The sequence below is a fragment of the Botrytis fragariae genome, assembly GCF_013461495.1.
Source record: "Botrytis fragariae strain BVB16 chromosome Unknown tig00000075, whole genome shotgun sequence".
Lineage (NCBI taxonomy): Eukaryota > Fungi > Ascomycota > Leotiomycetes > Helotiales > Sclerotiniaceae > Botrytis > Botrytis fragariae.
In genome coordinates this window covers 2,309,651-2,337,553 of record NW_023500995.1, presented here as the reverse complement: position 1 = coordinate 2,337,553, position 27,903 = coordinate 2,309,651, and the positions used below count along the sequence as shown (strand labels likewise).

General features: G+C 41.7%; 10 protein-coding genes across 10 annotated transcripts; 3 read left to right on the top strand and 7 right to left on the bottom strand.

Moving 5' to 3' along the window:
* Positions 1-145: 145 nt before the first annotated feature.
* Positions 146-1,308, bottom strand: Bfra_006178 (putative ubiquitin carboxyl-terminal hydrolase protein; the record flags this gene model as incomplete). The annotated part of the gene is made up of 2 exons (XM_037336551.1): positions 146-963; positions 1,020-1,308. 2 exons carry the CDS (start codon positions 1,306-1,308, stop codon positions 146-148), a joined length of 1,107 nt encoding a protein of 368 aa, XP_037191761.1.
* Bfra_006177 (putative efflux pump) lies at positions 1,309-3,929 on the bottom strand (the record flags this gene model as incomplete). The annotated part of the gene is made up of 4 exons (XM_037336550.1): positions 1,309-1,375; positions 1,862-3,103; positions 3,134-3,380; positions 3,479-3,929. The coding sequence occupies 4 exons, from the start codon at positions 3,927-3,929 to the stop codon at positions 1,309-1,311; spliced, it is 2,007 nt and encodes a 668-aa protein (XP_037191760.1).
* Positions 3,930-5,091: 1,162 nt separating this feature from the next.
* Bfra_006176 (putative mitochondrial carrier protein leu5 protein) lies at positions 5,092-6,469 on the bottom strand (the record flags this gene model as incomplete). Its single annotated transcript, XM_037336549.1, has 2 exons — positions 5,092-6,042; positions 6,146-6,469. The coding sequence occupies 2 exons, from the start codon at positions 6,467-6,469 to the stop codon at positions 5,092-5,094; spliced, it is 1,275 nt and encodes a 424-aa protein (XP_037191759.1).
* Positions 6,470-7,570: 1,101 nt separating this feature from the next.
* Positions 7,571-10,978, bottom strand: Bfra_006175 (putative tuberous sclerosis 1 protein; the record flags this gene model as incomplete). Its single annotated transcript, XM_037336548.1, has 4 exons — positions 7,571-7,737; positions 7,858-10,315; positions 10,368-10,911; positions 10,968-10,978. The coding sequence occupies 4 exons, from the start codon at positions 10,976-10,978 to the stop codon at positions 7,571-7,573; spliced, it is 3,180 nt and encodes a 1,059-aa protein (XP_037191758.1).
* A 1,595-nt stretch (positions 10,979-12,573) lies between these two features.
* Bfra_006174 (putative dienelactone hydrolase protein) lies at positions 12,574-13,781 on the bottom strand. Its single transcript, XM_037336547.1, has 4 exons — positions 13,684-13,781; positions 13,484-13,605; positions 13,092-13,413; positions 12,574-12,988 (listed from the first exon to the last, which is right to left on the bottom strand). The coding sequence occupies exons 1-4, from the start codon at positions 13,731-13,733 to the stop codon at positions 12,724-12,726; spliced, it is 759 nt and encodes a 252-aa protein (XP_037191757.1). The 5' UTR covers positions 13,734-13,781; the 3' UTR covers positions 12,574-12,723.
* A 735-nt stretch (positions 13,782-14,516) lies between these two features.
* Bfra_006173 (putative mitochondrial 54s ribosomal protein 41 protein) lies at positions 14,517-15,331 on the top strand (the record flags this gene model as incomplete). The annotated part of the gene is made up of 3 exons (XM_037336546.1): positions 14,517-14,578; positions 14,649-14,942; positions 15,094-15,331. The coding sequence occupies 3 exons, from the start codon at positions 14,517-14,519 to the stop codon at positions 15,329-15,331; spliced, it is 594 nt and encodes a 197-aa protein (XP_037191756.1).
* A 406-nt stretch (positions 15,332-15,737) lies between these two features.
* Positions 15,738-17,440, bottom strand: Bfra_006172 (putative mt-a70 family protein; the record flags this gene model as incomplete). Its single annotated transcript, XM_037336545.1, has 3 exons — positions 15,738-16,431; positions 16,629-16,947; positions 17,077-17,440. The coding sequence occupies 3 exons, from the start codon at positions 17,438-17,440 to the stop codon at positions 15,738-15,740; spliced, it is 1,377 nt and encodes a 458-aa protein (XP_037191755.1).
* Positions 17,441-20,257: 2,817 nt separating this feature from the next.
* On the top strand, positions 20,258-21,277 carry Bfra_006171 (uncharacterized protein; the record flags this gene model as incomplete). The annotated part of the gene is made up of 1 exon (XM_037336544.1): positions 20,258-21,277. One exon carries the CDS (start codon positions 20,258-20,260, stop codon positions 21,275-21,277), a length of 1,020 nt encoding a protein of 339 aa, XP_037191754.1.
* A 770-nt stretch (positions 21,278-22,047) lies between these two features.
* Positions 22,048-23,850, top strand: Bfra_006170 (putative chlorogenic acid esterase precursor protein; the record flags this gene model as incomplete). The annotated part of the gene is made up of 6 exons (XM_037336543.1): positions 22,048-22,556; positions 22,618-22,701; positions 22,751-23,165; positions 23,237-23,367; positions 23,432-23,529; positions 23,597-23,850. The coding sequence occupies 6 exons, from the start codon at positions 22,048-22,050 to the stop codon at positions 23,848-23,850; spliced, it is 1,491 nt and encodes a 496-aa protein (XP_037191753.1).
* Positions 23,851-24,342: 492 nt separating this feature from the next.
* On the bottom strand, positions 24,343-26,254 carry Bfra_006169 (putative hexose transporter protein; the record flags this gene model as incomplete). Its single annotated transcript, XM_037336542.1, has 3 exons — positions 24,343-25,485; positions 25,542-25,927; positions 25,984-26,254. 3 exons carry the CDS (start codon positions 26,252-26,254, stop codon positions 24,343-24,345), a joined length of 1,800 nt encoding a protein of 599 aa, XP_037191752.1.
* Positions 26,255-27,903: the final 1,649 nt, after the last annotated feature.

Sequence of the window (27,903 nt, the reverse complement as noted above, 5' to 3'; positions counted from 1 at the left end):
CTCTTGAACTGTCAAAAAGGAATGAGAAAATATTTGACCTTGCTATAAAAAATTGGTGATTGAACTAATAACAGTATACGCTAGTGTGTAAACCACTCTTCATCGCTGTTGGTCTCAATAATATCTCCACTTCGTAACCAATTCATTATTGGGACCAATGATCAGGTCCATACCAAGCTGGATCCCAAAAAGTACGCGGTTGTACACCTTCGCTTCTCTCATTCATTAAATGACCGCGACTAAGAGAATTCAAAGGCAAAGTTACAGCCTCAGTCGGATCTTTAGCAAGGGCAATGCAACTACACATAGTATCCTCATCACTTTCAGCATCAACAAACCCTCCCATACAAAGTCTCAATATATCGTCAGTCAAAAGATCTTCATGCTCTTCCAGTCTTGGCTTCCTACGAATAGGACCCCCTCTAATTCCATCCATCTCCCATAATGACCCGTCTTCTCCCCTCACAAAAGCCACATAATGTCGGTTCAACTTCTCAACTTTTTCTGTTGATGCTTTATCGGCCAAAATAGCAATGGCCTGGTGAGCATCTTCGAACTTTTGGTCGTTATATAACATCGTTGCTCGATCATCAGGTCCTAAAGGAATAGATTGTTCATAGAGTCTAGATAATACGGTATCGGGCAGAACATATCTATGAGCCTGTCCATTTAAAAGGCAATGTAAGAGACCCATAGAGCCACAAGCACCAGCAATTGCTTGTTTGAACCAAATCACAGGCTGATCAGGTCCGCTCCCTTTATAAGGTAGTTTTGCCATCTCCTTTGCACGTGTCATTGATTCCCAGGTAGACGTGAATGGTATGGAAAATAGGAGAGCATAGACTGGACGAGGGATGTTCTTGAATGAATCCGTTCCAGTAAATGAACAAACATCGTAAAACTTAAGAGCGGGAGAAAGTCCAAGTTTAATGGCAAGCGCATTCATCACTTTTGATTTGTTCTCTGATTGATGTCAGTGTGTTTAAAAAAAAACGAATGAGAATATCGTTTTTCCATACCAAATTTTGTAAAGGTCAGTCTGTTGTTGATCATTCTTGCACCTGATGGTCTTAAGATCATTTGGGAAGTCAGATTCAGAGAAGCCCCAGGATCGATATCCCTCGTGTCTGGGAATATCAGTTCTGCTTTCGAAAATCCCCCAGGTTCTGAAAGTCGGGATACCAGTTTTCTTGTCGGGAGATCCTCAAGTTCTGAATCTGACGATACTTGTGTTTCTTTTGGGGAACCTTCAAAATCCAGTTCCATTTTGATATTAATGACCTTGTCTTTTGGATCGTCAAGATTCATCTATTCAATTGCTGGCAATAAAATATCCGAGGTATCATTAAGATCAAACACTGTGTCTATAGCGAGTCTGTTCGGATTGAAGGTCATGATGAAAGGATGTATGACGTGGTATTATGTAAAACTACTTAATGATATTGTTTTCTCCAAAATTTCTTGATCTACAATGTTGATTTGAGGAGCAATAAATGCAATGCTAGTGATCATGAAGTTGAGCAATAAGTAATATGTAGAAAGAAGCCGATAACAAGTCATGTCACTTCCTTCCTCTTTGGTAGACTGTCACAAGGGTTTTAGTTCGTCAACGTGGTTTCCAGAAAGGAGAGTCGAACAACTTGCTAAAGGTACTTTTTGAATCATGCCACATTGAACCAATTCAATTTTGATTCATAACATGTACTCCGACGTTCATTTACACCAGAACCACAAACATTATATCATATATCATTCAACGGTATTCATAAAGTCTTCTCTCGTATAAACCAAAACTACTGCCGATCCATGGTCATCAAACTTCGTTACACATAAATCATTGCCTTGCTCCTTCCACTTTTACCGAAGCATGATTCTTCCGTCTCGACTCTCACCCCCCATTCTCCTTTCCAATCTCACAGCGACCAGCAACCCCAACCCCAACAATCCCGCTGCCAAAACAAATCCACCTTTCTCATCCATCCATCCCTTTAAATCCCACCGTGAGAAATCCACAAATCTATCATTTCCACCCATCCCTTTCGCAAATCCTAAACTCCATACTCCCGTCCCCAAACAAGCACCTACTTGTTCCAATATTCCCATTCTCATATAGTATTTTTCTATCGCCGATCTTCCACTTCGTTTTCCTTTGTAATTGATTTCACCTACTTCCGGTTCCAAATCTTGCAAGACACATCGAGCTGTAGTTATGTATCCCCTTTCTCTCAAATTGTTTTCTTCCTCAAAATCATCAGAGTCTTCGGAGCCCGAATCAGAAACCAATCCACTTCCCCAAGCAAGCAAAGCAACTTGCACCGGACTCCCCGCCACACTTCCTCCAATCGCCAACCAAAATACTGCTCCTCTTGTCGTCGGAAGTGCCAAGAGTATCAAACTCATGGTGTTAGCCAACAAACTCCATTTTAGAACCGGGAAATCATTTTCCTCATTGTTTTCCATTCCTTCTCTTTCCTCAATTTCCGCTTCATCTCCTTCTTCGTTGTGAATAAACAAAACTCGTAATTTCCTCTCTTGATTCATTAATTTTATGATTCGTGGGAGAAATATTTGTAGGATACTAGATCCTAATAAACAAAAACTGTAGATGGTTGTAGTAACATTGTATGGAAGGTTTTGCGAAAGACTAGTGAATTGAGGGTAAAGGATATGAATCTTTAGTGAGAAAGTAACTAGAAAGACTATAGATAGGAACGCAGTTGCCGGATTGATGTGAGAATTTGGTTTCGGGTGCGATGGAAAAGAATTTATATTTATAGGTGGTGAAATGGTTGAGTTGTTGTGATTTGTTGAAGTTAGTGAGGTTTCTGAATCGTGATCATGCTGGTCTTCGTCGATGAAATCTCTATACCTTCCCCTTTCCATACCTGTCTCTCTTTCTAAACTCTGTATGTTGATATTTGACTCAAAGACTTTACCTGAAGGTAAGAGCATCGCTATTCCAATGGAAAGAACCCGACATCCAACCGCAAGCGCACAGATAACCCAAACACCATATTCATACCTTAACAGAAAGCCTGCGAGTGAAAGAGCTTCGAAACTACTGAAAAGTTGTAGAGCCACGAGACGATACAAGGTAGAGGATCTAGATTAGTCATGATCAGCATTTTGATACAGGAAATGGTTCCAAAATATATAAGATGCCTGAGAGTTGCAAGACATAACATAATGTGGTAAATCTAGGTCCAAGGAAGCAGGAGATAGAGGAGGAAACATACAAACCCCATTCCCACTCTCAACATTCGCCTCCTCACCAATATAAGTATACAGCAAACTAACCATAACTACTTTTCCACCCCCTATCAAATCAAAAACCGGTATCAAATAAATCCATCTAATGTCCCACATATCAGAATTCCAACCTACTCCCTCATCAATAATCAGCACATCTCCACAAATTCCAATTTCTAAAACACACAACCTATGATTCTTCCCCAAATTTAAATACTTGGAAACAGACGAGAAAGAAACTCACAAACAACTCCCCACCACACTCCCCCCAACACCCCACTCCCAGCAACCAATCCCACAACCCCTCTCCTCGTCCCCCATCTTCCCGCAATCCAACCCCAAGGTTCTGTCAGGAAAATCCCTGGGAGATAGCTCATAAACTGAAACATTCCATTTATCTCCGCTATCCGTGATTGTACTGGTGGGGATTTACACATTTCTTTCGAGGAGAAAGAAAGAGGAGAAGAAGACGGAGTATAAGCACTACAAATATATCGTTCGATAAGAGGGAGATATGTAGAGCTGAGTAAGAGAGAAGAGATAGTTGAGAGGAGGAGGAGAAATGTTGCTATTTGACTTGGAGTTAACTTTTTCATTTTTGATGGGAGTGAAAGGGAGGAAGGGCGAGGGAGATTGGGAGGAGGGGCGAGAAGAGCAGGGTAGAAAATTCGGCCGAGCATTTGTCTTAGTTGGGTCGGTTGGAATTGAAGATCTATAGGGTAGAACAATTACTGTAAAACTCAGTGAATTATATCAAATCCCACTTCTCGCTTAGGTGGCTTGAAAAGGATGAGGAGGTAAAATTGAATTCTATAAATAAGAGGAAATGCTAAAAGGAAGCATATGTTATAAGATAGAATATGACAAGAATGAAGCGCATCTGAATAGATAAGATGGGATGAGAGCAATGTAGTTACACAAACACGAGTACAAGCAGGTACAAAGTACAAGTACAACAGATTTTAAAAGGTACGTTCCCATGCATACAATAAAGTTCTGAGAGCACAGTCGACAAGATAAATACCGGCTCACCGATACCAAAACGTTCACTCTACAGAACAAGGTATTTGTTTGTAGAAAAGTCGATACTTTACGGTCCCAACCCCGCTTCATATCCATCTTTCCCCTTCCGTACCCCACCAACCCCACCAACCCCTCTCTTCCTCTCAACCTCACTCTTGGCCTCTCCCAATTTCAATTCCAATCCTAATCCCCAGCCTTCACCCCTCAAATACCAACTCACCATCTCCCTATCTCACAAACCCCATGCACCCCATGCACCCACCCGCTCCACCTCCAATCGAGAAAAAAACACCACACTTCTCACTACATATCCATACACAAACTACCCACTACACACATGGAATATGCAAGTGATCTCTCAGCTGAAAACTTAAGACGATGCGCTACTTCGCCTTTGTACCATTCTACTGTCATACCGACATCGAAATTCTCAATCTAATTCTCCCTTGTGAGATGAGATGAAAGGATAGGACGAAAATAAAGAATGAAGAAAGAAGATCCGCTTGGTCTACTGTAACCATACTAAAAGAATTCACATCTATGTGCTTAAATGAGAAATGATAACAGCTGATATCAAGATCAACCTAGATGATACATAACTCCCATTTCTAATTCTAAAGCTTCGAATTTTAATATCAATATGTCCTTCCCACCGGATCAATATCCCAATAATGTCCATCTTCCCATCTTCCCGTCTTTCCAATGAAAATGCATACATAAATACATACAATATCAATACCACGAAAAACAATACCACACCAAAATCTATTCAGTGCTCTTCCCATCTCTTCCCTTCCCCTCCCATCTAAACTCTCCACCCTAAATACCCAACCATCCCTTCCCCCTCTCATAAACATAAAAGCTCACCGCAACCATCGGCACAACCTTAACATAACCAATCGTCAACCCCACAAAGAAACCTCTCCATCCTCTCTCCCTCACAATCATCCTGGCCGTCTCCCCAATATGCAGCCTCCTCCCATCTCCTACAGTTCCTCCAACCTGCATCCTCCTCCTTATCACTTCCAAAGGATACGCGCTCGTTTGAGACACCAATCCCGCTACACCACCAGCGAATAATTCCGCCCACGATCTAAGCGGCGCTGGCTTATTCTCCGCATAATGTGCTGGTTTCGGAAGTGTCGTGTATTGTTTGATACTCTTATGTCTTAATAAATCTCCCGCAGTATCATGCGTTAAAAATGACATTCCGGCATACGGCAACATTCCCAATATCGTTGCCGAAAATCCTCTATAAAAATTCGCCAACCCGCTTTTGGGAACAATACTCTGCACCGCATTTTCTGCTCCGGCAACTAGACCTCCTGCCCCAGTTGAAGTAGATAATTTAGGCTGCGGCGGAACTTCATGATATATTCTCCTACAAATTTCCCCCAACCCCGCGCTCCGTCCTTTTGTCTCGAACGCTAATCTAACTCTCATGACCTCCAGGGGATAAGTGAAAAATACACTCGTTACTCCCGCCAAACTACCGCTAATCAATCTTCTAAATGGTGTTTCGTATTCATGTTTCGGTATTATCGCTGCGCGGATTTGTTCATATGCTAGAAATTTAATCGCCGCGTATGGAAATATACGGAGGATAGTCGCAGAATGTCCACGAAACAGTCCGCGCAGTCCCTCGTCGCTGTGAATATCTCGCATGGCTGTGATATATCCAAACCAGGACCCGGTATATTTGGCGAATTGAGGGTTGCTGGCTTGGAAGAGGATTTTTACTCGGTCGAGGGGGGCGACTACGGTTTTCGCCTGGGGTGAATGTTGTTAGCTACATCGTTCTTGATGCTCTAGATATTTTTTCCAGTAGAGTTCGCGGATAGAGCTCGTAGAAAATTGTAAAGAGAATACATACTGCACTCCCAGCCAAGCCCCCCGCCAACCCCGTTCTCCAAATATAATCCCAACTTTGTTTATTTCTAATCTCCTTCCCCGCGGGCTTTAACCTCCCCTCCTCTCCATGCCCCTCCTTCTGCCCCTCCTTCTGCCCCATCCTCGACTGCTTATTTCCCAATGCTACCGTATCATCATCCGTGGGACAGATAGCTGACGCTGATTTTCTCCTTCCATCAGCGACTGCGCTCGCCATTGTTTCGACTGGATTGTTGCCGTTTGTCTCTCGTGATCCGTTCTGTTCTGTAAATATATTTGTTGAGCTCGATGAGGCATCCTTGGTCATATCATTCCCATTTGTTTGATTCTTATTCCTCTCTTATCAATCAATGTACCATAACAATTTCTCTCATTCCATGGCGCAAAGTTTCTTTCAAGACACCATCTGTAAATTTACAAGTTGTTTGCAAGATCTTAAGAGACCGAATTGTTCGTAATGTTTTGAAGAGATACCTTCAACCAAATCGCATGTATGTATATGGAGCGTCTCTGTTTTCTGTTTACTCTTTTGGCTGCACCCTTCACCCGCAAACGTCATACTAGCGCCGTACAATCGGTCGGCACTCGGTAATCTTCCCCTCGCAGAAATGGATGCACATATGGATGTTTATTTTGCCATCACCAAATACAATCTTCAAAGGTTTGAAATATTACTTTAATATTCACGAAATTCAGACCCAACCGAAACCTTCAATTATATATATTCTCTCTTGTAAATAACGGTTCTGATATTTCAAACCCGAATTATTCCGTAAATCTTTTTCACACCTCCTATATAACATCGAAACCAAAATTCTCAGTATCAAACCTCGGGTCTACGGTATTCATCGGCTTAACTTTGTCAGCGTGATCGGCTGAGAACTGATTCGTTAATATTTCCCCAGAGATCAGGAAAGAAAGAGCATGATATCTAAACGTCTAGCTAGAAGTCTCCGTGGAATTCATGATAGTCGGTCGATTATCAATTAACAGCGTATTCATATGACAATATATATCAGGGGAGAACTCTAGAGATGAGTTGAAAATTCAGAAGAAGAGTGGTATTTGCAAATTCAAATATTCATGTACACCCTCAAACTTTTTCATCAATGTGAACCACCCATCCCCATCCCCATCCCCATCCCCATTCCCATTCCCATACCATTTTCATACCGAACACCTCCAGTGAAGACGATAGATGAAGCAAATAATCAATCATCATCGACCAACCCATAGAAACAAAAGTAGACCCGCAATCGCACAAATTATATACGTTTTGCCAACTCCCCATCCCCATTCCTATTTCCATCCCATCCCACCCAATCACCATTTTTTTTAAGATTCACTCCTGCCCTTCCCATATGCACTTAGTTCATCCATCCATCCAATCAACACAATAACTTTTACTTTATACAAATGCCCTCAACCCTCTCAATCCACTCCCTTTTTTCTTTTCCTTTGGACTACTCTTTGGACTTTCTTCCGCACCACTCCCACTTCCCTCCTTCCTCCCTTTGTCTCTATCTTTTCCATTATCCTTATCCTTCTTTACTGCTCCGATATTTCCAACTCCTCCTGTTTGAATGTTAGATAATAATTATAAAGGGTCAAAAAACACAAGAGAGAAAGCATCATCTTTCTCCAACTTTGAGTTTAATGTACAATTTACCATATTGGAGATATCAGTGTACTTACCACGACCATAACCCCTCATTTCACTTTGCGGCTTAACCTTTGGCTTGGCCTGGGCTTCCAAAGAATCCCTGTCACTATTATTGCCATCTCTACTGATTGTCCCATCCGAATGTGAGGAACCTGGCGCTGGGCCGAAGTTACTTGAATGAGAAAATCTACCTCCATAAAAATCTGGACTTGTAGGTGTACTTGTAGGTGTTGACCTAAATGCGTGGCCTGATGTTGGACTGTGAGAATCTATCCTGGGCCGAGCAATAAAACTTGATGTGCCTGTAAGTGGAAATGTTGCTTTAGGCACAAGGCTTCCCGGCCTTGTCGAATCTGAATAGCTATGAGTTAATCGACGATGATCTCTTGGAGGAATATGTGGCCCAGGGGATCCATCAATACTCATAGGCAAATCAGACACTCTATCTTGTGCTGTAAGCGCTTCAAGGTGGTCTTGTTGTAACTTAGTATATCGTTTCAAAAGATTAGAATGGGCTTTCTTCATATCATCCATGCGTCTTCGCGACCCAGCCAATGCCTCATCAATGACCTTTTGTTTTGCAGGATCGAATTGTTTGAAACCAGTTTGATTGGTATTTTGTGCTTCTTGAACTTCTTTTTGACATTTGACAATCAATTGTTGTATTTCCGCATCCTTGGCCTTTAATTTCATATTGAGGATTTCGATAGTGTTGTAAGCTTGTTCTTCATCCTGTTTCGCTTGATCCATTTCAACTTCTAGAGCTTCATATCTTCGTAATTTCGTAGTGAGCTTTTCGGCCTCGATGCGTAATCGCTCTAATTCTTCCTTATTTGATTCCACTACTTGAATTTCTTGAGTAGCATGAGAGACCTTATACTCGGCTTGAACGACCAATTGCCTTAGATTGTGTATGTCAATTTTTGATGCAGACAATTCACGCTTTAATTGATCGCCCTCCACTATCCACTTCTTTTGTTCCTCCTTCAACAATCTCAGTTTGGCCGTCAAATCAGATTCCCATTTCCTAGAATGATTTCGACTCTTGTCAAATTCTTTCTTCATTTGCACCATGGCTTTCTTGGCATCTTCCAGCTTTGCTCTCAAGATTTTGTTGGAGTTGATCAAATTTTGAGTTTCGGCTTCGACTCTTGCTTCACGAATAGCCTTCCGACGAAGTTGTCCAATATGAGTCAGATGTTGCTGTTTAAGATAGCGTTCAAAATTCAAGTCATTTTTCAATAACATAATATCTCTCTGTAAGTATGCAACTTTCGTAGAATCATTTGTCCCGGGTCTCAAAGATGGTGAACGAAGGGCGTGTGCACGGGTGAGTGATTGTAAGTAGGAATCAACATGAGAAGTATTATCTTGGGCATGATGACTCAACGCAAGTGATTGTACGCTATCGTTCGTCAAAGTTTGATAGATACCACCTCTAATTGAACCAGCTCGTTGTGAATCCAACATATCTTGTAATTGAGTATGTGAAGGAGAAGTAGCCATGACTGGAGGTAGTGTAGGACTATCTAATCGCCTTTCCGGTCTCAAGATAGGAGAGTCCGCAATTGAAGGCATTGATTGACTTGTGAATGATGCCCTTCTCAGCACAGAATTTCGTAGTGCTTCTGGTGACGCAATAGTAGGCGGTCCAGCAAATCTCCAACTCGTATGCCGAGATTGAGCAGGTGTAAATGCATTGTGTTCTGTCAGTGGTTGATCTGGGACGTCGGCATTAGTATCAATGTGTAGGTTTGGTAATTGTGATCTTGATAATGGAGCTTGTTGAGCATATCCTGGTATGTATAGTGCCATACATTCAGTCACAACATCCGATGCTTCACTTTTCATCCATCGATTAGTATCTGATAATTCCTGATCAATAGTCATTGTGAAGAAATTTGGATGTAAAAGATGGAGTTGTCTGAAAGGTTCAGATCGTTGTCTTATTTCCATAGGTTCAACTGCGAATTCATTGGCTCCTGGGAATCCTTGATGCCTTAGGAACTTTTGAGGCTTTCGAATGTAACTCATGAAATTCATCGGATAGAGGCCGTAAAGAAATGTGTAATAGTGTAACAATTCCGGAACTGATACATCTTCCGAATCCAGCAAGTAAGACAATTTAGTCCATGAACTTGTACTGTGAGTACTTCTATCATCTTGATCGTCAGATGCCGAATTATCCTCATACTTTCGTTCCCTATCCCAAAAAAGCATTCTACTGTAGATATTGAAAAGCGCAGGGAGATGCTTGGAAAGAGAGCTTGGGATATGAGGTAGAAACATAATCAAAGCTGTCATGGCCAATGATACTACTCGAGTCGAAGTATCTATCTGTAAACATCGTAGGAGATTCTCGAAGAGGGGAGTTTGGAGGAGTTGATGTAGATGAGGCGGTTGATGCCGAATGAACTCGCAAAGTAATGAGAGGGCAAGAATTCGACTGTCTTTTTTAACGAAGAATTGGTTGATAGCAGTCAAGAAGTTCTGTAAGTCGTCAGAATTTCACCTCCATTCCCGGATTATAGAGTGCACATACCTTTGGTCTCTTCCTTCCAAATGAAATAAGGATACTCCTTAATTGACTCTCAATGAACTTTGAATTCTCATCAAGGTTTGTAGCGACACTATTACACTTCGCCAGCCAAATAGCAATTAAATTCTCTGCCACAGTATCCGAAGTAGTAATGGCATCTTCTACATGTTCCTCATCTTCGTCGTAAATAAGAATGTCCAGTAAAGTATTTCTAGCTTCCAAAGCCAATCCCTTCTCTTCTCCAAGATGACTCAATACTGGTATACATAATTTATCCCACCATTGTAACATTCTACCACCACCTTTTATCGAGGTTCGTAGTTTTCGCAATATGGATAGAAAGGGGGCATAGCGAGTAGGATGGTCACAGATATCCTTTTCATAAATGGAGAGTAATTCCTCCTGGATTTTGCTGGCGTCGGATTCATCGTGAGTAGGATTTTTCTCAAGGTAGGTATGAATAATTCGCACAAGGTCGTCTGGAAGTGGCAATCGGGTAGAAGTGGTTACTGATGTTTTGATCGCTTTCGTTAGGTCCTTGAGTGAACTGTGTTAGATATTGTTAGTCAAAGACATATAACAACGAACATGAGAATACCATACCCGGAAGACATCTTGTCTTCTTCATTGATAGCTCTAGCAAATAATGCTCCTCTTGAATGCTTTACCAAGCTTTTCTGTCATGCCTCTAAGCTCTTCTAAGATGCGGGGTCCTGATCCTGTGTCTCTTTTTTTCGAATGCGTCTGATCAATCAATCAATCAATCTGTTTGTTTCAATTCCTTATCATATCATATTATCGAGAAAAAGGCACCGTCTACCATCTCCTCGCTTGACACATGGGGAATAATCTCATTGACAGAAATCTAGAAATAAATTTCGGTATGCAACAAGGTATCGTGGATCATCTGCAAGTATTCATGTTGGGAAAAAGTGGTGTGGAAACTGGTCAATCTTTTGTTGCTGACGTTGGAACGAAAATGTCCCTCAAGTACATGATTCACAAGGGTTCACCTCCGCCTTGCAGGAGCTTTCATCCTTGTCCATTTATTTTCTTTTTTCTTGGGCCTTTATATGGAGAAGATTGATTCATTTGTTCTGATAAGATGGAGAAGCGAAAGGCGGTAACATTATTCTTATCGCCGAATCAGCTGATGGGAAGTTGGTTGTGATAAGGAGACCAGTTTATATTGAAGATCATTAACTTTTTACTCAAACATGATATGAGAGATTAACGACGTCAATTAACTGATCTTTAATTGGACTTAACGCCTTGACATCCATGTGGCATGAAATACCATGAATCCATGATGAAAAGTCCGAGTAGTTCTATCTAAACGTCATAGAAGGGAACGTCACCAAGTGAGCATCTGGAAATGTGATAGGTACCTACTGGGTCGGTAGATAGGTATGTAGGAGGGGTGTGAAAAAGTTAGATATGATATACATTTTCATATCCACTAATTTACCACCATCCTTTAAATCTTTCGCTACATCATATAACACAAAAAACCCTCTAATTTCCAACTATCATGCCAACCCCAAAACTACTGAAAACCATAGATGCCACAATGTCAGAGTACCGTACCCCCTTCACCCCTTCTTCCCCCGAAAGGTTATTCGCCCTAGCCAGAGAATCTCGATCATCATGAGCATTTATACCTCCAGAACTAGTCTAATGAGGTGTCAATGCAAGTTTCATCCTCTATAAATCAATTGTCTCACCCCTAAATTCCCCACACTCTATTCAATTCCCTTTGAGTATACTCGCCTCCTTTACCCCTCAATTACCGAGCTTCGAATTCATTGTTCCTTGTAATGGCCGGGAAAGAAGTAAGTGGAGTGGACAATAGGAACGGGAACGGGACAAATCATGTGTATCAGGTACCTAGTATGAGGGTTCCCCGTCCCGTCTTGGCATAAATATTAGATTATATTCATAGTGGTGATGGCCTACTAGATATATATGTATTGAACACCGTGAATGTGATAATTGGACTAATCTAGTGTATTCTCAACCTCTTTGTTTGGGTTTTGTAAGAATTACTTGCAGATTCTCATTTCCTCCCGTGATTAACCTCGAACTAGAGTTCGCTCTGTTCTTATTCTCATCTCTTGTTATTATTGCATACAGTATCAATATTTGGGTCTGCATGCACAAAAGTAATTCACTTCCAGATCAACCTTTAGCACCATGATTTAAAATTCATCAATGTTCATTTATTCGCGTTTATATACGCCCCTCTTCTTCAGAAACTCGCGTACAACTTCCTCTGAGGATTTCTCCTCCCCGTTACTTCTTTCACTCGTGTACCCTCCTTACTCTCACATTTTCATCCTCAACCTCATTCTCGCTTTCTCTAAATCAAATGCTCATCAAACCAAGTCACGGCCTGGATGAAAGCCTGTTCCTTGGCATATTTCTCTACCTTCTTGCTCAAATCACATCTAACCGAGAAACCATGGACGGTTTGACTGTACAAATTGATTTGATAAGTAGCACCGATCTCCTTGAGGATTTCTTCTGATTTGTGACGTTTTTCGGATGGGAAAATTTCATCGGTTTCAGCGGCTGCGATGGAGAAGGGCCCCTTGATTGCGCGGAGTTCCTCTTCTTCGACGAAACTTGGGAGAGTGTTAGTTTGTTACTCGAGAAGTTGGGGTTGAAACCAGAGTATTTTCGGGCATTGGAAGAAATGGAAAGAAGGAAATGAAATAAAAAACGTACGAAGGATGAGCAACATATCCCACATCAATACCCTTTCCTTCAGCCAAAAATCGAGCGACATATTTAGCACCAAAACAGTATCCGACAGCTCCAATCTTGGTGTATCCCTTAGACTTCAAGAATTCAATGGACTTTTGAACGATAGGATCAACTTGTGGAAATGTATGTGGGTTGTTTCCATCAGAACCCTTGGTTAACCACTGCATGATGTCGAAGCCTTCAGGACGATTAAGAGGCATTGGGTCGCCGTTGAAGAGATCGGGGATGATGGTGTAGTAACCGTTGGCGGCGAATTGATCAGCCATCAATTGGGAGTTTTGCCCTGGTTGGGAGAATTCTGATTAGTTGCTTGAAATTGCAATCATTGTGAATATGATGGAGGCAATACATACAGATACCAATAACATCTGGAAGGTAGAGAATGGCAGTATCCTTGTGAACCTTTTCTTTAGGCTCAGCAACATAGGCCTCAATGGTATCAGCAATCTTGATGGTTGATCCAGTTGGTGTACCCCTAAGATAATATTTCCATAAGCTTCACATCCACAGACCCGAACCCCATCGAGAGCTCATCGAGAGAATAAAAACTTACTCGTGCTTAACACCTAGAGTACAGCATCTTTGAGGTGGGTTTGAAGCCATCTTTAATATGTATTGAGGTTTAAAAGGTAAATGGATATTCAAGTGTTGACGTAGGAAGGTAAAAGGGATCAACAAGATTATTGATCAAAAACACAACAGCAACAATCGATACTTATAATAAAAAATTACGCAGGCACGCATACTTCGTAGATCTGGAATGACCAAATCTACCCCTCCACTAGACTCTTTAGGTAGGTAGTGGAGCCGACGGGGCCATTGATGTAAATGCTTATCAAATTCATACTTTACGACTGGGAAGGAAGAGATTATATCCGTGCGATTAACTCCATCGCAATGGTATAATTCCGAAGAAACTCATCGGAGTAATGGATTGCGAGGCTCGCTTTTCGCGGTGGATGCTTGTATAGGAAAGTCATTGCGGAAAGTTGTGATTAATGCGGGAAGGAGTTGTGAGGATCAATGAAGTCATATGATTGGTGATTTGCTATGAGATCCCTAGGTAGCACCGGTAGATAGGTAATGATGGGATTGATGACGATGATGTGTGAGAATAATCGTTCGGATGGTGGGAAAAGCTAGATGCCGGGCAAGCTTTACTAGAGAAGTGTGGATCCGTGATCTAAGTCGAGACTTGATTGGTGAATGTGCAAGCTTGATAGAACATAATGACTAAGCAACGCAATGGAAAAACCATGAGAAAGGTGCTCGCGGTTAATTGCACTTATCGCGTCAAACAAACCCCGATAATATTTCCCGCGCTTAATTTTATCTGATACTGGTGATTTCAATCAAATAGCTTCAAATCCCAATTCCACATCAACAATGGCAGCACCACTTGCGGCCGTCGCTCGAGCGCCCAAAATGGGCCGCAAAGAAGTATTTCTGTACGGTTTTTCCTCAACATTCCGCTACTTACCATTACCATCTGGAAACTGACCCCTCTTCTTACTACAGTCCCAATTTCACGATAACCCTTCTTCGCACACCAAATTCACCACCCTCATTCGCTTCCTTTATCGTACCCCTCAACTTGAACAAATTAGATTTAAGAGATTATTTATGGAATGCATATGGAATTGAGGTTCGAGGAGTACGAAGTTATATCCAAGCGCAAAAATTGAGGGAAGGAAAACCAGGAGCGAAAGTACCAACACCTAGGAAATGGTTCAGGCCGAGGAGTATCAAGAGAATGATGGTGGAGATGGATAGACCGTTTGTGTGGCCTGAAGAACCCAAGGACTTTTCCGAGTACGTTTTGTTTTCGATCTTAGAGGTTTCCTATATCTTTGGCGGGGAAGTGATTGATGTAGTGGGGGAAAGTCGAGGGAACGAATGTTCGAAAGACAATCTTAGAATGAAAATTTGGAATGCACAAAGGCTAATCATACGGTACCTATAGGTGGGATCAAGAAGGAGTCAAGAAACGTCAAGAATACGAACAAGAACTACAAGCAGGCCAATATCCAGATGCCAAACAAAAGCCTAGCAAAGAACGTCTATCAATTGCGGAACAAGCAAGGAAAATCTTGCAAGGAAAGGAGAAATGGGCACCTACGAGAGATACCTGGATGAATGTAGGAGAGGAGGTTGAGGTTGAGACGGATGTGAAGGTTCCTCGTATTGGAAGACGGGAATAGATGAAGGTTTGAGGAAGTGTAAACATTGAACTTTGGAAGAGTATGTATATTGCTATTGCGAGATACATTGTATGAATAATTCATTGAATGGGGTATATGAACATGAAGAATAAAAAAACATCTATACATCAACTCATTGTTCCATCTTTCATTCAGGGTTTCTTTCAACCACACAAATTTCCATTGTTTCCCACTCGCAATCATGTCAAGTCCTTGGGATTGATATCCTCTAAATTTTCGAATGAAGTCGATAGTTGTGCTGTAGCTGATCAGAATATGCTCGGCTCAACTGCCTCACTCAGGTCGTCCAATTTGTACTTTGACGAATTAATATTCTTCACACAGTTCCCCCGCTGATGTCAGCCCGAACATGTTTCCAAATTCGACAATCAATATCTCTCTTCCTTCACTCCCCGTCACTCTTTTCATCCTCCCTATCCTGTTCATCCTTCGCTTTCAGTACCTCATCAGCTATTTTCCCATCATTAAAATCATCACAGCCTTCCTCAACAACCCAAGCCCCGTCATCCTGAAACTTCAAAACTTCATTTCCCCACCCCCACCATCCAGCTGTAAGGTTCCTCGCGAAGATTTCCAAGCCCCTAAAGTCTTCATCGTAACCCTGCAACCCCAATAACTGTCGGAAAAGAAACCTCAGATTAGGTTTTCGTGAGTGTAAATCTGGAACTCCAATTATAATCCTTCGTTTTATGGTAAGATTTGAGTTTTCAAATTGGGATGAAGTTTGTGAGGGTGAGGGTGAGTGTTGATTTGATCCCTCGAGGTCATCTCCTTTCTCAATATTCAATTCCTCATTCCTAACAGACTTCTTGAATCCTGAGTCTCCTCCCTCAACACTCTCCCTCTCGCTCTTCTTCCGTCCCACAAGTAAAATCTCCCATGGTTTCCTCCAAGTCCCTGAAATCTCACACATCGGTTCACCACTCGATGTGACTTTGAGCCAAATCCATTCTTCTACTAATTCAAGACCCCAGTGATCGAACAACCCTCCTTCGTCTAATAACATGGAACGGTAAGTGGGTTTATTAGTTATCCATATTCCAACGTAGCCATTGCGTTCTACCTGATGACATGGTAGGCTGTATTTGGTGGGAAAATTTAGCTTGGGACTTTAAAGGGGATATCTCTCATAGATTCGGATATGAAATGATGATATATATAGATGCAAAAAGATATGTATATCCAAAACGCAATCAGACAAGACAAAATATAAGACCAGAGTGCAATCAAAGCCGAGGGAGAGCTTCGAGAGAAGAACAAGGAACTAGAAACTTACGATCTCAGCAAACTCTCTATTCCTCCGAATCCCGAAGCAGTAACATATGCATCTTTCCGTAAAGCAGATCGATTAGGCCAAGGTGGATCGGCAATTATCACATGGAATTTTGGAAAGTCTTCATGTATTTCTGTATTGAAAGAGAGGACAGTTTCAGGTATATTGCCATATATCATTGTAGATTTGGGTGGCATTGTCCCTGAAATCCCATCTATCTCAACGCGTTTTGGAAGCTTGGCAACGTTTTCAACCTTGATAACGCTTTGTTGAGACATCTCTGCTTCTTCTGGAGCCGATTTTCTCTTTTTTTTCGGTTCCTCTGAATTATGAAAATGTCAGTAAATTTTTCAAACAAAATTAGAATTCACGCAATTCGATAATCATCCTAAATTGAAATGAATTAAAAAAAAAAACAGAAAAATATAAAAACAGCCGTCATAAAACTCACCATCTTCTCCCCAAATTCTCTTTAAACAAACTTTCCCCTCCCATCTCTCATCCCCCATCATCTCATCAAGCGCAAGCTGAACATAACGCTCCAACATCAATTCCTCGATCCTTTTCTCTGGAGCATTTCTAAGAGCTTTGGCAGATTTGGGTTCAAGTGATGGATAGGGCGTATCTATTGGTTTACAGGATATTAACCTCTTCGCAGTCTTCGGACGCGTAGTGTGTTGTTCGGAGGATAGTGATTGAGCATCTTCGATTGATCGTGGGATGTCAATTAAAGTGATAGTTCTGCTGGAATTTTGGTAAAGAATATGTGATGGGAGGTGGGATGTTTGATTACTTGGTAATGTCGACTTGGCCATAATCCTACATAGCTTTTCGCATTTTTGACGCTCCTACATAGATGTGAAATGCGTGTCACGTGATATAATATCAACTCAACCATGCGCGAGATTTATGGTTTTGTATTTGTATTTAACTTCAATTAGTCACAACATCATGATAGCACCATAACTCTATGTAGTAACTTCTGTCCCTTTCGTAGCGAGACGCACCCCTTAGCGAGATAAATTGTACGTACTTCGAATTCAAGCGACTCTAACACAATCGGCCCCTTCCTTAGGGAAAGATACTTCTGCGTGCGTAACAAACTTTCGACTCTTCACTTCCGGCTTTCACTTCTTCTCTATTTGCGCTCTATAGTACCGTACCGTACGGCAAGGTGCGAAACCGGCTTCCTTTTTACACTCTTTCAACTTTTAATTAAGCTACACTTGAGTCATTATACTGGCCGAGTCATGGTTATTGATATTCATTCTCATATTCATGCCTTAATATATAAACGGCTGCTAAACAATCCACCCAACTTTATTCTCACACACGTTCACCTTGTAACATTTTGAACTAAATAGCTTTCTGCTGCTGGGCAATTAAGTGGGTTTGAGCAACCTGTGTTCGAAACGCAGCAAGCATTAGCATAGCTTAAAAGTTTCAATTCCGACTAGGAACACATACCTGAAGAACAACGAGCGACAAAGCTGAAAAGGAGATGAAAGAAGTCGTTACGTCCCGCATAGCGCCTCCCAGCACCCAAATAAGCCAGGAGAACATTACACTTAGAATCAAAGAGGCAACAAGTGCAATCACGAAGAAGTAGCGCTTCATGCCTCCTGAAAATTCTACATTTGCCCCAACAACACACGTGCCATACCCTAGAATGAGCACCATCACGATCAACCATAGAACCCACTTCCAGAGCATGGCTACCAGGGGACTGATATGAAAGGTGCCCTTTTTTTCATCATAACATACAGTACCATAGAGTTTCTCGGTGGTGGTCCTAGATCGTTGGTTTAGTATCTGAAGCTTCTCGCCTTCATCATAGGGGAGTCTTTTGCCATCATGTTGGAGAGTTGGTGATGTTCTGGTCTTGATGAAGTCTGTTAAGAGATCCTGCTCATGCAATCGGAGGCCTTCATAACTGGTTTCAAGAAACGTCTTGCTCTGATTGCCTATTGTCTTGCTTATCATTACCCACCGCTGTGATCTGTTGCTCGGAGCTTCCTTGTGTTCGAAGTGGATGATTGACAGGTCATGTTCTTGTGCTAATGCTGGAAGGTCCACCATTTGAAAGATGTCGTCTTTGATACATTCATCTACGGAGAATATTAAAAAGTGGACGATGTGCTAATGCAAATATTGTAGCTTAAATTATATTCATACCGTATTGACGTAGGAGTCTCGCTGCCTCATCGAACTTCTTGTCGTCATCAAGACTGTTGTCTGTAAGTTTATCCTCTGGAAGAGCATCTTCCAGCTGTTGGAGCTTGCTCCGTATCCGCTCTCGATATCTATGCCGAAGTTTGGGAAATTGAGGTACAAACAGCGGACGATTCGCTTCGACTGTCCGGCCTCTCGCATCCTTGCTGGATGTATTGCAATTATCGACAAACTTGCTATCGTGGTCGAGAGCATGTGAGATATTTGTGGAACTTGAGTGTTGTGGGTCATTTAGGGGTATTTCCGCTGTGGATAAGATGCTGTAAGCACATTCTCTAGTTTTAGGGGTAGTTGGAGATCTGTACGTACCATTGCTATTGTACCCTTCACTAGTAGGTTCTCCACGTTCAATATCGGGTGAGTCAAGATGATTGATTTTGTATCCCATCGTGAGGTATAGTGCACGCAGTAAGGTAAAGGTATCAATGAAGAATAAGTGAGCGAGTCAGCATTAAGAAGGACTTTGTCAGAACCTGGCAGCCTCAGGAATAAACTTCCCCAGCCTCAAACCTGAGAATCGTTGCTAAATAAATGATAGCAGCCCTGGGCGTAAACATAGTAAAGATTATCTCGGCTAATATTGAGGATTGAAATATATGAACCCTTTCATCGCATCAGTGTAACTTTCGAACTATCTCCTTTTCCTCTTTGAGTGTCTTTGAAATTTGGAGCCATAGTATTTCGAGATAAGACCTTTCCATGAGTGCTCCAATTCTTGAAAAGACTTTAAAAGACGCGATTAATCAGAGGGGGGCAGTAGAAGCAACGACTGACAGTGTAAGTAAAACGATCGATAGTATAAGGTTAATCAACCGCACTCTTTTTTATGATTACTACGTAATCCCGGCACAGTTGTTATTCTGTACGGCCTCAAACTACTGACAATGAAGTACTTAATATGTTTTGAAGTTTGATTTGACGGTTGAGCGTTAAGGTAACCTTATCGTTTTTTTTTTTGATGCCCCACAATAGAGCTGGAGGCCTTCCACCGATCACCCTCATTTTGAAGTAGCCTTGAACACTATCAGTGTGACCACTAGGTAATACCAACAAGCTAGATCGATCGAGGCTGATGAATTTCGAAGTTTAGATTTTACGATTAAAATGATGGTAGTTCCTGACTCACATCATGAATTCTGTCTTCATGGAGTGACTTTGAACGCATTGAGGGCCTCCAGTCATGTATATACATAAGGCTCTGAGCGACCTCGTACAGCGGGATATTTTCTTCTTGTTATTGAGATTATATTGATAGCTTCAATAGGTTACTTCTGAGGCATCTAAAGGGCCATTGTCTCCTTTTAACTCGTTGAATCAGTCTTCTGATTGTTGACTTTCAATTTCAATAACCAAAAATTACTTTCGTGCCATTAATCACATCCATACTTGATCACTTCAAAATGCAGGTTCAGGGCTCCCTCTCCTATCCAACGCCAGGTCTCCTTAGAATTCCTTTGGAGCTTCGCACAAAGATCTTCAAATACTGTTTAGGAGGTCGCACTGTGTATAGAGGATTTAATTCTTATACCGATAAAAGAACCTCACTTCTACGAACCTGCCGTCAGATTTGTGATGATGTCAAACATATTATTTTGTCCACTTTTTTGTTCCACTTCGCAAGTACTTTCTTCATGGTCGATACACTTATTGGATTGCCAATATCTATCATCTCTCAAATTCGAAATATTCGTGTTAAAGGATACCCGTTTTCGGTAGCCACGGATTTCGAATGGTCTAGCGAGAGAAATTACGGCGAGAAACGAGGAGTTGAGCAGAAATGCGAGGAGGAAGATGATAAGGTCGAATTGGTTCATAAAAAGAGGGCCTTTGAAGCATTTACCACTTATCCAATGGCATACACTCTTTCATTATTTCCAGGGCTACAACTCAACAAGTTAATAGTTGAAGACGTGCATCATGGTATAGGTCAATACGAGGGATTTTTACCAAATGTTCAGAAATACAACCAAATTCAATCTTTAATTCGGCAGAATGGATGGAGGGAATTACGGTTTTTGACTTCAACAACAGTCTTTGTAAATGGGAATGGTAGATCATATCTAGTCGAACAGCCAGCTGGATGGGATAAAGATATTAAAGAGATGGATGGTACTGGCTCTGGTGCAGAGTGTAAGATGTTTGCTGGTGAGAACTATGGACAGGACGAGGATGAAAATGCGATACGACAGGTCTGGGAGATCGACCCGGATGCCAGATCAGCATGGATAGGGATTCCAAAAGATGAATATCATGGCCCGAAGCAGGATCCCTATCAACAGGTACTCGTCGTCGTGAAACGAGGGAAAGACACTGATTATATGAATGACGGAAGCCATGAGTGTGAGAAATTCGAGGCATTGTTTGATAATATGACTTGGGATGAGATCAAAGAGACCAATTACCGTCCGCCTAAACATTAAACAACTTCTCATCTATCCCTGTGATTTGATATATTACATTAGGATTATTTGACTACGATTGCGTCCGACTCTTCGCCGAAGAAAGGCGGGTCATACGACTATTTATTTGGTACGGACAGTATAATTTGGATAATCAAAATGATGTATATTCATATTCATACTTCAAAATTTAATTGCTTTTACAATCACCTTGTAAATTTAAGTTTTCGCTAAGAAAAGTGTCATTTGATATTGGCCACTTTGGCCGAAACCTAATTCATTAGGGAAGTTGTCCTTCATCCGAACATTGGAGATCACCGATTACAATTCCTTCAAAGCGTCTAAATTCATTTCTCATTTCTTTTCAATCAACCACACAATTTCATCCTCGCATATGTAATCTCTATATTAAGACCCGGGAAAGTTCTCTACCGGGTACCATATGTACCCCGGAATGCCAACAATAAGACGTATGCCCCGCACTGTGGGGTTACAGGGGAGTGACATTCTTGATGGTCTTTTCAGAATGTAACGACATTATTCCCTGCATTTGCCAAAGCTTTTAAATGAAATGGACATGTCCTTATCCGGCACTGTGTCTATACCGTCAGCATGGATGATCAACTAGAAAGAATTTGTCTAGTACCGGTTTATTTACGGGCGACCCCCATTCATCTGAACTTTATTGTCATTACGAGTATAAAATGAACAGATACTCGAAGCTTTTACCTGTAAATAGTCAGAAGAAGTTTCATTTCATAAGTTTCGTTTCATAAGTTTCGACGTTCAATATGTTTTCACCATCACTTCTCCTCGTTTATTCCTCCTTATTTCTTCCCACGCTATGTTCTCCCACTTCCAATAAAAATGGCCTAATAGTCCAAACGACCAGTGGTGAACTTCACGGCTTCATAAATCAGACCACACCACAAGTTCGTCAATTTCTAGGTGTACCATATGCTGAACCTCCTGTCGGAAACTTGCGATTTGCAGCACCACAAACGAAAAGTAAGGGATCCACAATCAACGCTACAACACTCCCTCCTTCGTGCATGCAACTTGCTAGTAATAGTTCGACGATATATACAAATGTTGTGCCTCAATTTTTGATCAATGGAGGACAAAGTGAGGATTGTTTATATTTGAGTATTTGGACTCCTGCTACACCGACAAATCAAAGTCTTCCTGTGTTTGTTTATATACCAGGAGGTGGATTTACAAGTGGTGGACAAGATTCGTTATACAAAATTCCAGATCAATGGGTTCAAAAAACTCAATCCCATATTGTGGTTGTGATGAAGTGAGATTTCCACCACTCTTTCTGTTCTGCTGACATACGTGTGCTAACTATAACCCAAAAGTTACCGTGTAAATATTTTCGGATTTCCAAATGCAAAAGCTATTACGGAGGATCGAAACCCTGGTTTACTTGATCAGAGAAAAGCGTATGTTTATTTAACTCACCTCACATTATTCACTGATTAACAAATCCAGTGTGGAATGGGTTCACGAAAACATTGCCTCCTTTAATGGAGATCCTGATCGAATGACACTCTGGGGTCAATCTGCTGGCGGTGCATCCGTAGATAGTTACGGTTACGCATATCCCAATGATCCTATAGTGAAAGGTCTAATCATCGATTCTGGCTCCGCATATCTTCTCGGTAGTACCGATGCTCCTCAAACAAATTTCACTTCTCTCGCTGGAATGGTCGGATGTAAAGATCTTGCACCAGAGGCAGAAATTGGATGTATGAGAAATGTTTCAGCCAATGCAATTGAAGATGCTTTGAGTGCGTATGTGAGCAGTGGTGCTACTCCCGAACTTGCATTTACACCTTTTCCGGATAATGTTACCGCATTCTCCAACCCTGCGGATAGAGCCGAGAGAGGACTTGTAGCGAAATTGGTAGGGATTTTTCTCTCATCGCCTGATTGTGAAATTCAAGAAAATAGAGCTAATCAGTGTTTCTTGTACAGCCAGTAATCATAGGATCCAATACAAATGAGGGAGCTGGCTTTGTGACCTTCTCTGAAGATGGTCCTGGTGAAGCAGTATTGTATGCAACAACCCAAAGTATAATCGCTTGTCCTGTTGCGCAGGAAGTCAGGTATGTTACTATTGCTTTTTGGTATCCCTCACACAGAATATGCTAACGTAGAATCGACATGAAGAGCTCGAGAGAATGTGGGTTTAACAACATACCGCTACCAATACACTGGTAACTTCACCAACATTTCCCCTCTACCTTGGATGGGCGCTTATCACAGCTGTATGTTCTTTCTTCTCCTCTTATTTCACCTCATCATTTCTATCCTCCCTCCCACTAACAACCTCAGCCGAACTCCCTCTCCTCTTCGACACGCACTTTTTATACCGTAGTAATTCCACTCCGTACGAATACGAAGTTGCGAACACAATGCAAGCACTATGGCTTTCGTTCGCAAATGATCCACAGAAAGCACCATCGACAAATGAGATAACTTGGCCTGTTTATGACAGCGAGCAGGATAGTATGCTTTTATTTGCGGAAGAAGATGTAAAGACGCAATTTGTGAGTGGGGAAAGAATTGATGGGAATTGTACTTTTTGAGAGGAGAGAAGATGAGGATGAAGCGAATGAGGCATGTTTTGATGGAACTTGCATGGAGTTGAGTGGAATTATTTTGACATGGAAATCTGTACGATCACAATACAGTCTGGGATGATTTTAATGTCTACTTTGGATTGAAATAGCATATCTTCAACATTTGAAAGCGAACAAAAAATTTGATCAAGCAAGTAACACATTACAAAGTGATAATATTAAGTGAGGTTCATGAAATTTTATTTCCTGTGTATGCTCATAAACATAATTTTCCTCCAATGATTAACTATATACATCTTCGCTCAACGACATTATCATACATAATACCCGTGCAGACGATGCTGCTTCCCAAACGCCAATATATGCATGCATTACTTAAATCCACTCATTTATCATCCACTGCTCTTGTCCCCTTTTGTTCATATCATATTGGCATATGCTCATTCACCCTTCTTCTCTTTGTATTCCATCATCCCGTGTATGAAGCTAAGCGAAAACTTAAGCGTTCATAATCTCAGGCTTATTTTCATGAGCAGCAGCTCCTCCAGCAGCAGTCTCCGGGAACATTCTCTCGTCATGTTCCAACATTGGTCTTCCAGCCATTTCACTCTTCTTGATATCCTTTCCACCCTTGGTCAAGAACATACGATCAGTATCAACACCATTGACACCTTCGGCACCAAGAGACTTGGGGTCCCAGCTAGCGGATGTCAATGGGTTGACGTGAAGAACGTACATGGTATCGATTTCCTCCAAAGAACGATCCTTGGTCTCGATGACGAAGAAGAATACAATCCAGAAGAGAGCGAAGAGAGAACCGGCGAAGACAAGACCATAGTAATAATCGATATCGTTGGTGATGAAAGTAGTGAAGAAAGAGATAAGGAAGTTGAAGAGCCAGTTAGATGCGGTGGCGAGAGCCATGCAGGAAGCTCTGTAACGGGCTGGGTACAATTCTCCGACAATGGCCCAAACCAATGGTCCCCAAGTGGTAGCGAATCCAACAATGTAGATACAAGTGAAACAGATGAGAACAGCACCAGGAGCTTTGGCCTCGGCTTGTCCTTGAATCTTGAAGTGACCGACGAAGGAGTAGATCAACATACAAACGAACATCTCAGCAGCACCAACCATAAGAGCCTTTCTACGACCACAGTTCTTAACAATCCAGAGACCACCAATGGTAGCAACAACGTTGACGGAACCGAGAATGATAGAAGTAACATAAGAATCAGAGATACCACCGGACTTGAAAATGGTAGTGCCGTAGTAGAAGAAGAAGTTGGCACCAGTCAATTGTTGACCAGCTTGAAGAACCATTCCGAGAAGTGTACGGTACAACATTCTTGGTCCGGTGAAAATCTCGTACCATGGGTGATCACCACCTTCTCTTTCGGCTGCGAGCTTAGTTTCGATTTCGAGAATTTCGGCATCGATGAGTGGGGAGTAAGGGTCGACACCGTTCAGGAGAGCCATGTTTTTACGGGCTTCATCTTCACGTCCAATACGGTATGCGAAACGAGGAGATTCAGGCATGAAGAGGACAGCGGTACCGAGGATGATGGCCCAGAGTGCGGAAAGACCGTTAGGAATACGCCATTGAGCACTGTTGGTGTAGGTAGAGTGAGTTCCGTAGTTGATCTATTTGATACGTTAGTAAATTGTCATTTCCTTTTAATTTAAGAGATTTGACTTACCATATAAGCAGTCCAGATACCAAGAGTAATCAACAATTGATAACTGGAAACGACGGCACCACGAATGTTCTTAGGCACAGACTCAGATTGGTACATAGGAACACTGGTACTCAAAGCACCAATACCCAAACCAGCAGTGAATCTTCCCATGGCGAATTGAACCCAGTGAGTAGTAGAAGTAATTTCGATAATAACACCAATAATGTAAAAGAATGCGGAACTGGAGATAGTGTAACGACGACCGATTTTATCGCAGAGGTAAGAAGATCCAAGACATCCAACGAGAGTACCGGCACAGAGAATAGCGACAATGGTTCCTTGACGGACAGCAGAGAGTTCGCCATTTTCACCAAATCGAGCTAAGAAATCGGACATTTGTACGAAACCTTGAGTCTTTGTTAGAATATTATCGCGTCTTCACTATATTGGAGTGAAAACAAACCTGAAATTTGACCAGATTCATAACCGAACATGAAACCACCAATAGATGCAATAGCACCAAGAGTAATGGCCAACTTAGTGGCTGGAAGGTCATCAAGTGCTTCTTCAGGAGGAGTATCATGATGTTCTGGTGCAGAACCGTTTAAGGATCTAGCGACACGAGGAGTATCGGCTGGTGTATGTGCTGCTGGTGTTCCCTCTGCACTGCTGAGGTTCTTGTCAGAGATAACAGCTGACTCTGTAGTCTCCTTCTTCTTATTGAACAATCCCATGACTGCGGTTCCTTCAACTTCTATTAGAAATATATGCAAGTTAAAATATTGATCAACAACTTTTCTCAAAGGAACAATCGTATAGCCCCAGATAGAATGAGATGTTGAAGAGTTAAAGACGCGGAGAATGGAGAGAGGGGGATATGGGGATGATGATGATTTTATATAAAAACAAACAATCGGAAATGGCAACAGATGTGAGTGGAGCACGACTCCGTCAAAATATCTTATTAGGGGGCCCCGAGGTGATGCCTCCATGATTTAGCCCACAATCCCATCATTTTGTCATGCGGACCAGATAGAGATTGGAAAAATGACTCTAGCCCCCAAATTGGGGAAGCTAGTCAAAGAGGTCTCAAGACATTACAAGATTTTTCTTTAAGATGGAGAATGTTACCAAAAGAATGTGCGGTGTTGGGTGGAGTGAAGAAAATAGAGACCTAGTCAAAGTGTTCAACATTAGCCATAGCTCCCCGTCCCGCTAGTCAGCACATTGTCAGTGGTCACGACAGAGTAGGGTATTGCTTGTACAGCATCGGGTTTTTAGAATTTAGGAAAATAGACGATTGTAAACCGTGATTGGCATGATGGCCAAAATGGCCGAGAGTCAAATAGTTTGAATATCGAATCCAACCAATATGAAGAAAATCGGGTCCATCTTAAAGTGACGACCGCGATAGCACCGAGTACTAAAGAAAGGAGCGTTTAATCCCTTGTTGTGGGATGATTTGTGAAATTGTGAAATCTGATTGACGTATGTTTGATTCATGTTCATTTCTATGTGGCACTTTGATCCTAGATTATCCGTTTCGTGTTGTTGTTGAAGCATAATGAAGGATTTCCTCACCTATCATGACTTCTGAAATGCCGTCTGAGATATCAACACACAGATATGAGGTCGGAGCATTATGATGATTTGCCGTTTTCACTTGCCCATTTTTGGACTAGACATGTCGATTGAGTGGATATTGAGGCTCAAGGCTTGTCCTTTCGGATACCATGATCCCCACTTCACTTGGAACGGCTTAATTCCTGGACCCATAAAAACAAGTAAAGCCTATGAAAATTGAAGGAAAAAAAACAAGGTTCCACGAGTTTGCGGCGGGAACGAAGCGGCAGTCGAGAAAGGTAAAGCCAAGCATCTGTAATCCGACAAGCGAGTGAAAAAAAAAGATTAGATTTGCATGGCATAAGGATCTTGAATTGGCGCCCGTCATCCAAGACTGCATCCTTTGAGAGGGCTGCGTGTCATGCGTATATCGCGTGTTTCTTGATTTTGTTTTGGTTTCTAGAGCCGAGCGGATGAAAAGGATAGAGTAGTTTCGAAGTAGAATCCGGTTATTGAGTTTTCCCAATTAGCCGTATAATTCCTTTCTCTTATCAGTACCTCCCGAGGACTAACCGATTGAGACGCTCATCTATTTCCCAGAATAGTACAGATATCATCCAGATAAAAATAAGGCGAACTTCGTTTTTTGAATTGTTTGGTGAAACCCACATCAAAAAGGTCATATTTCGGTTTTATTTCAACGACAACCCATTCAAAACTCCACCTCGTGGATATTCTCTCGGCCATACTTTCATCTCTAAAGATCAATCATGTAACGCATAAACATGTTACCAGTATGAAATCTCTAGACAGTGTACGG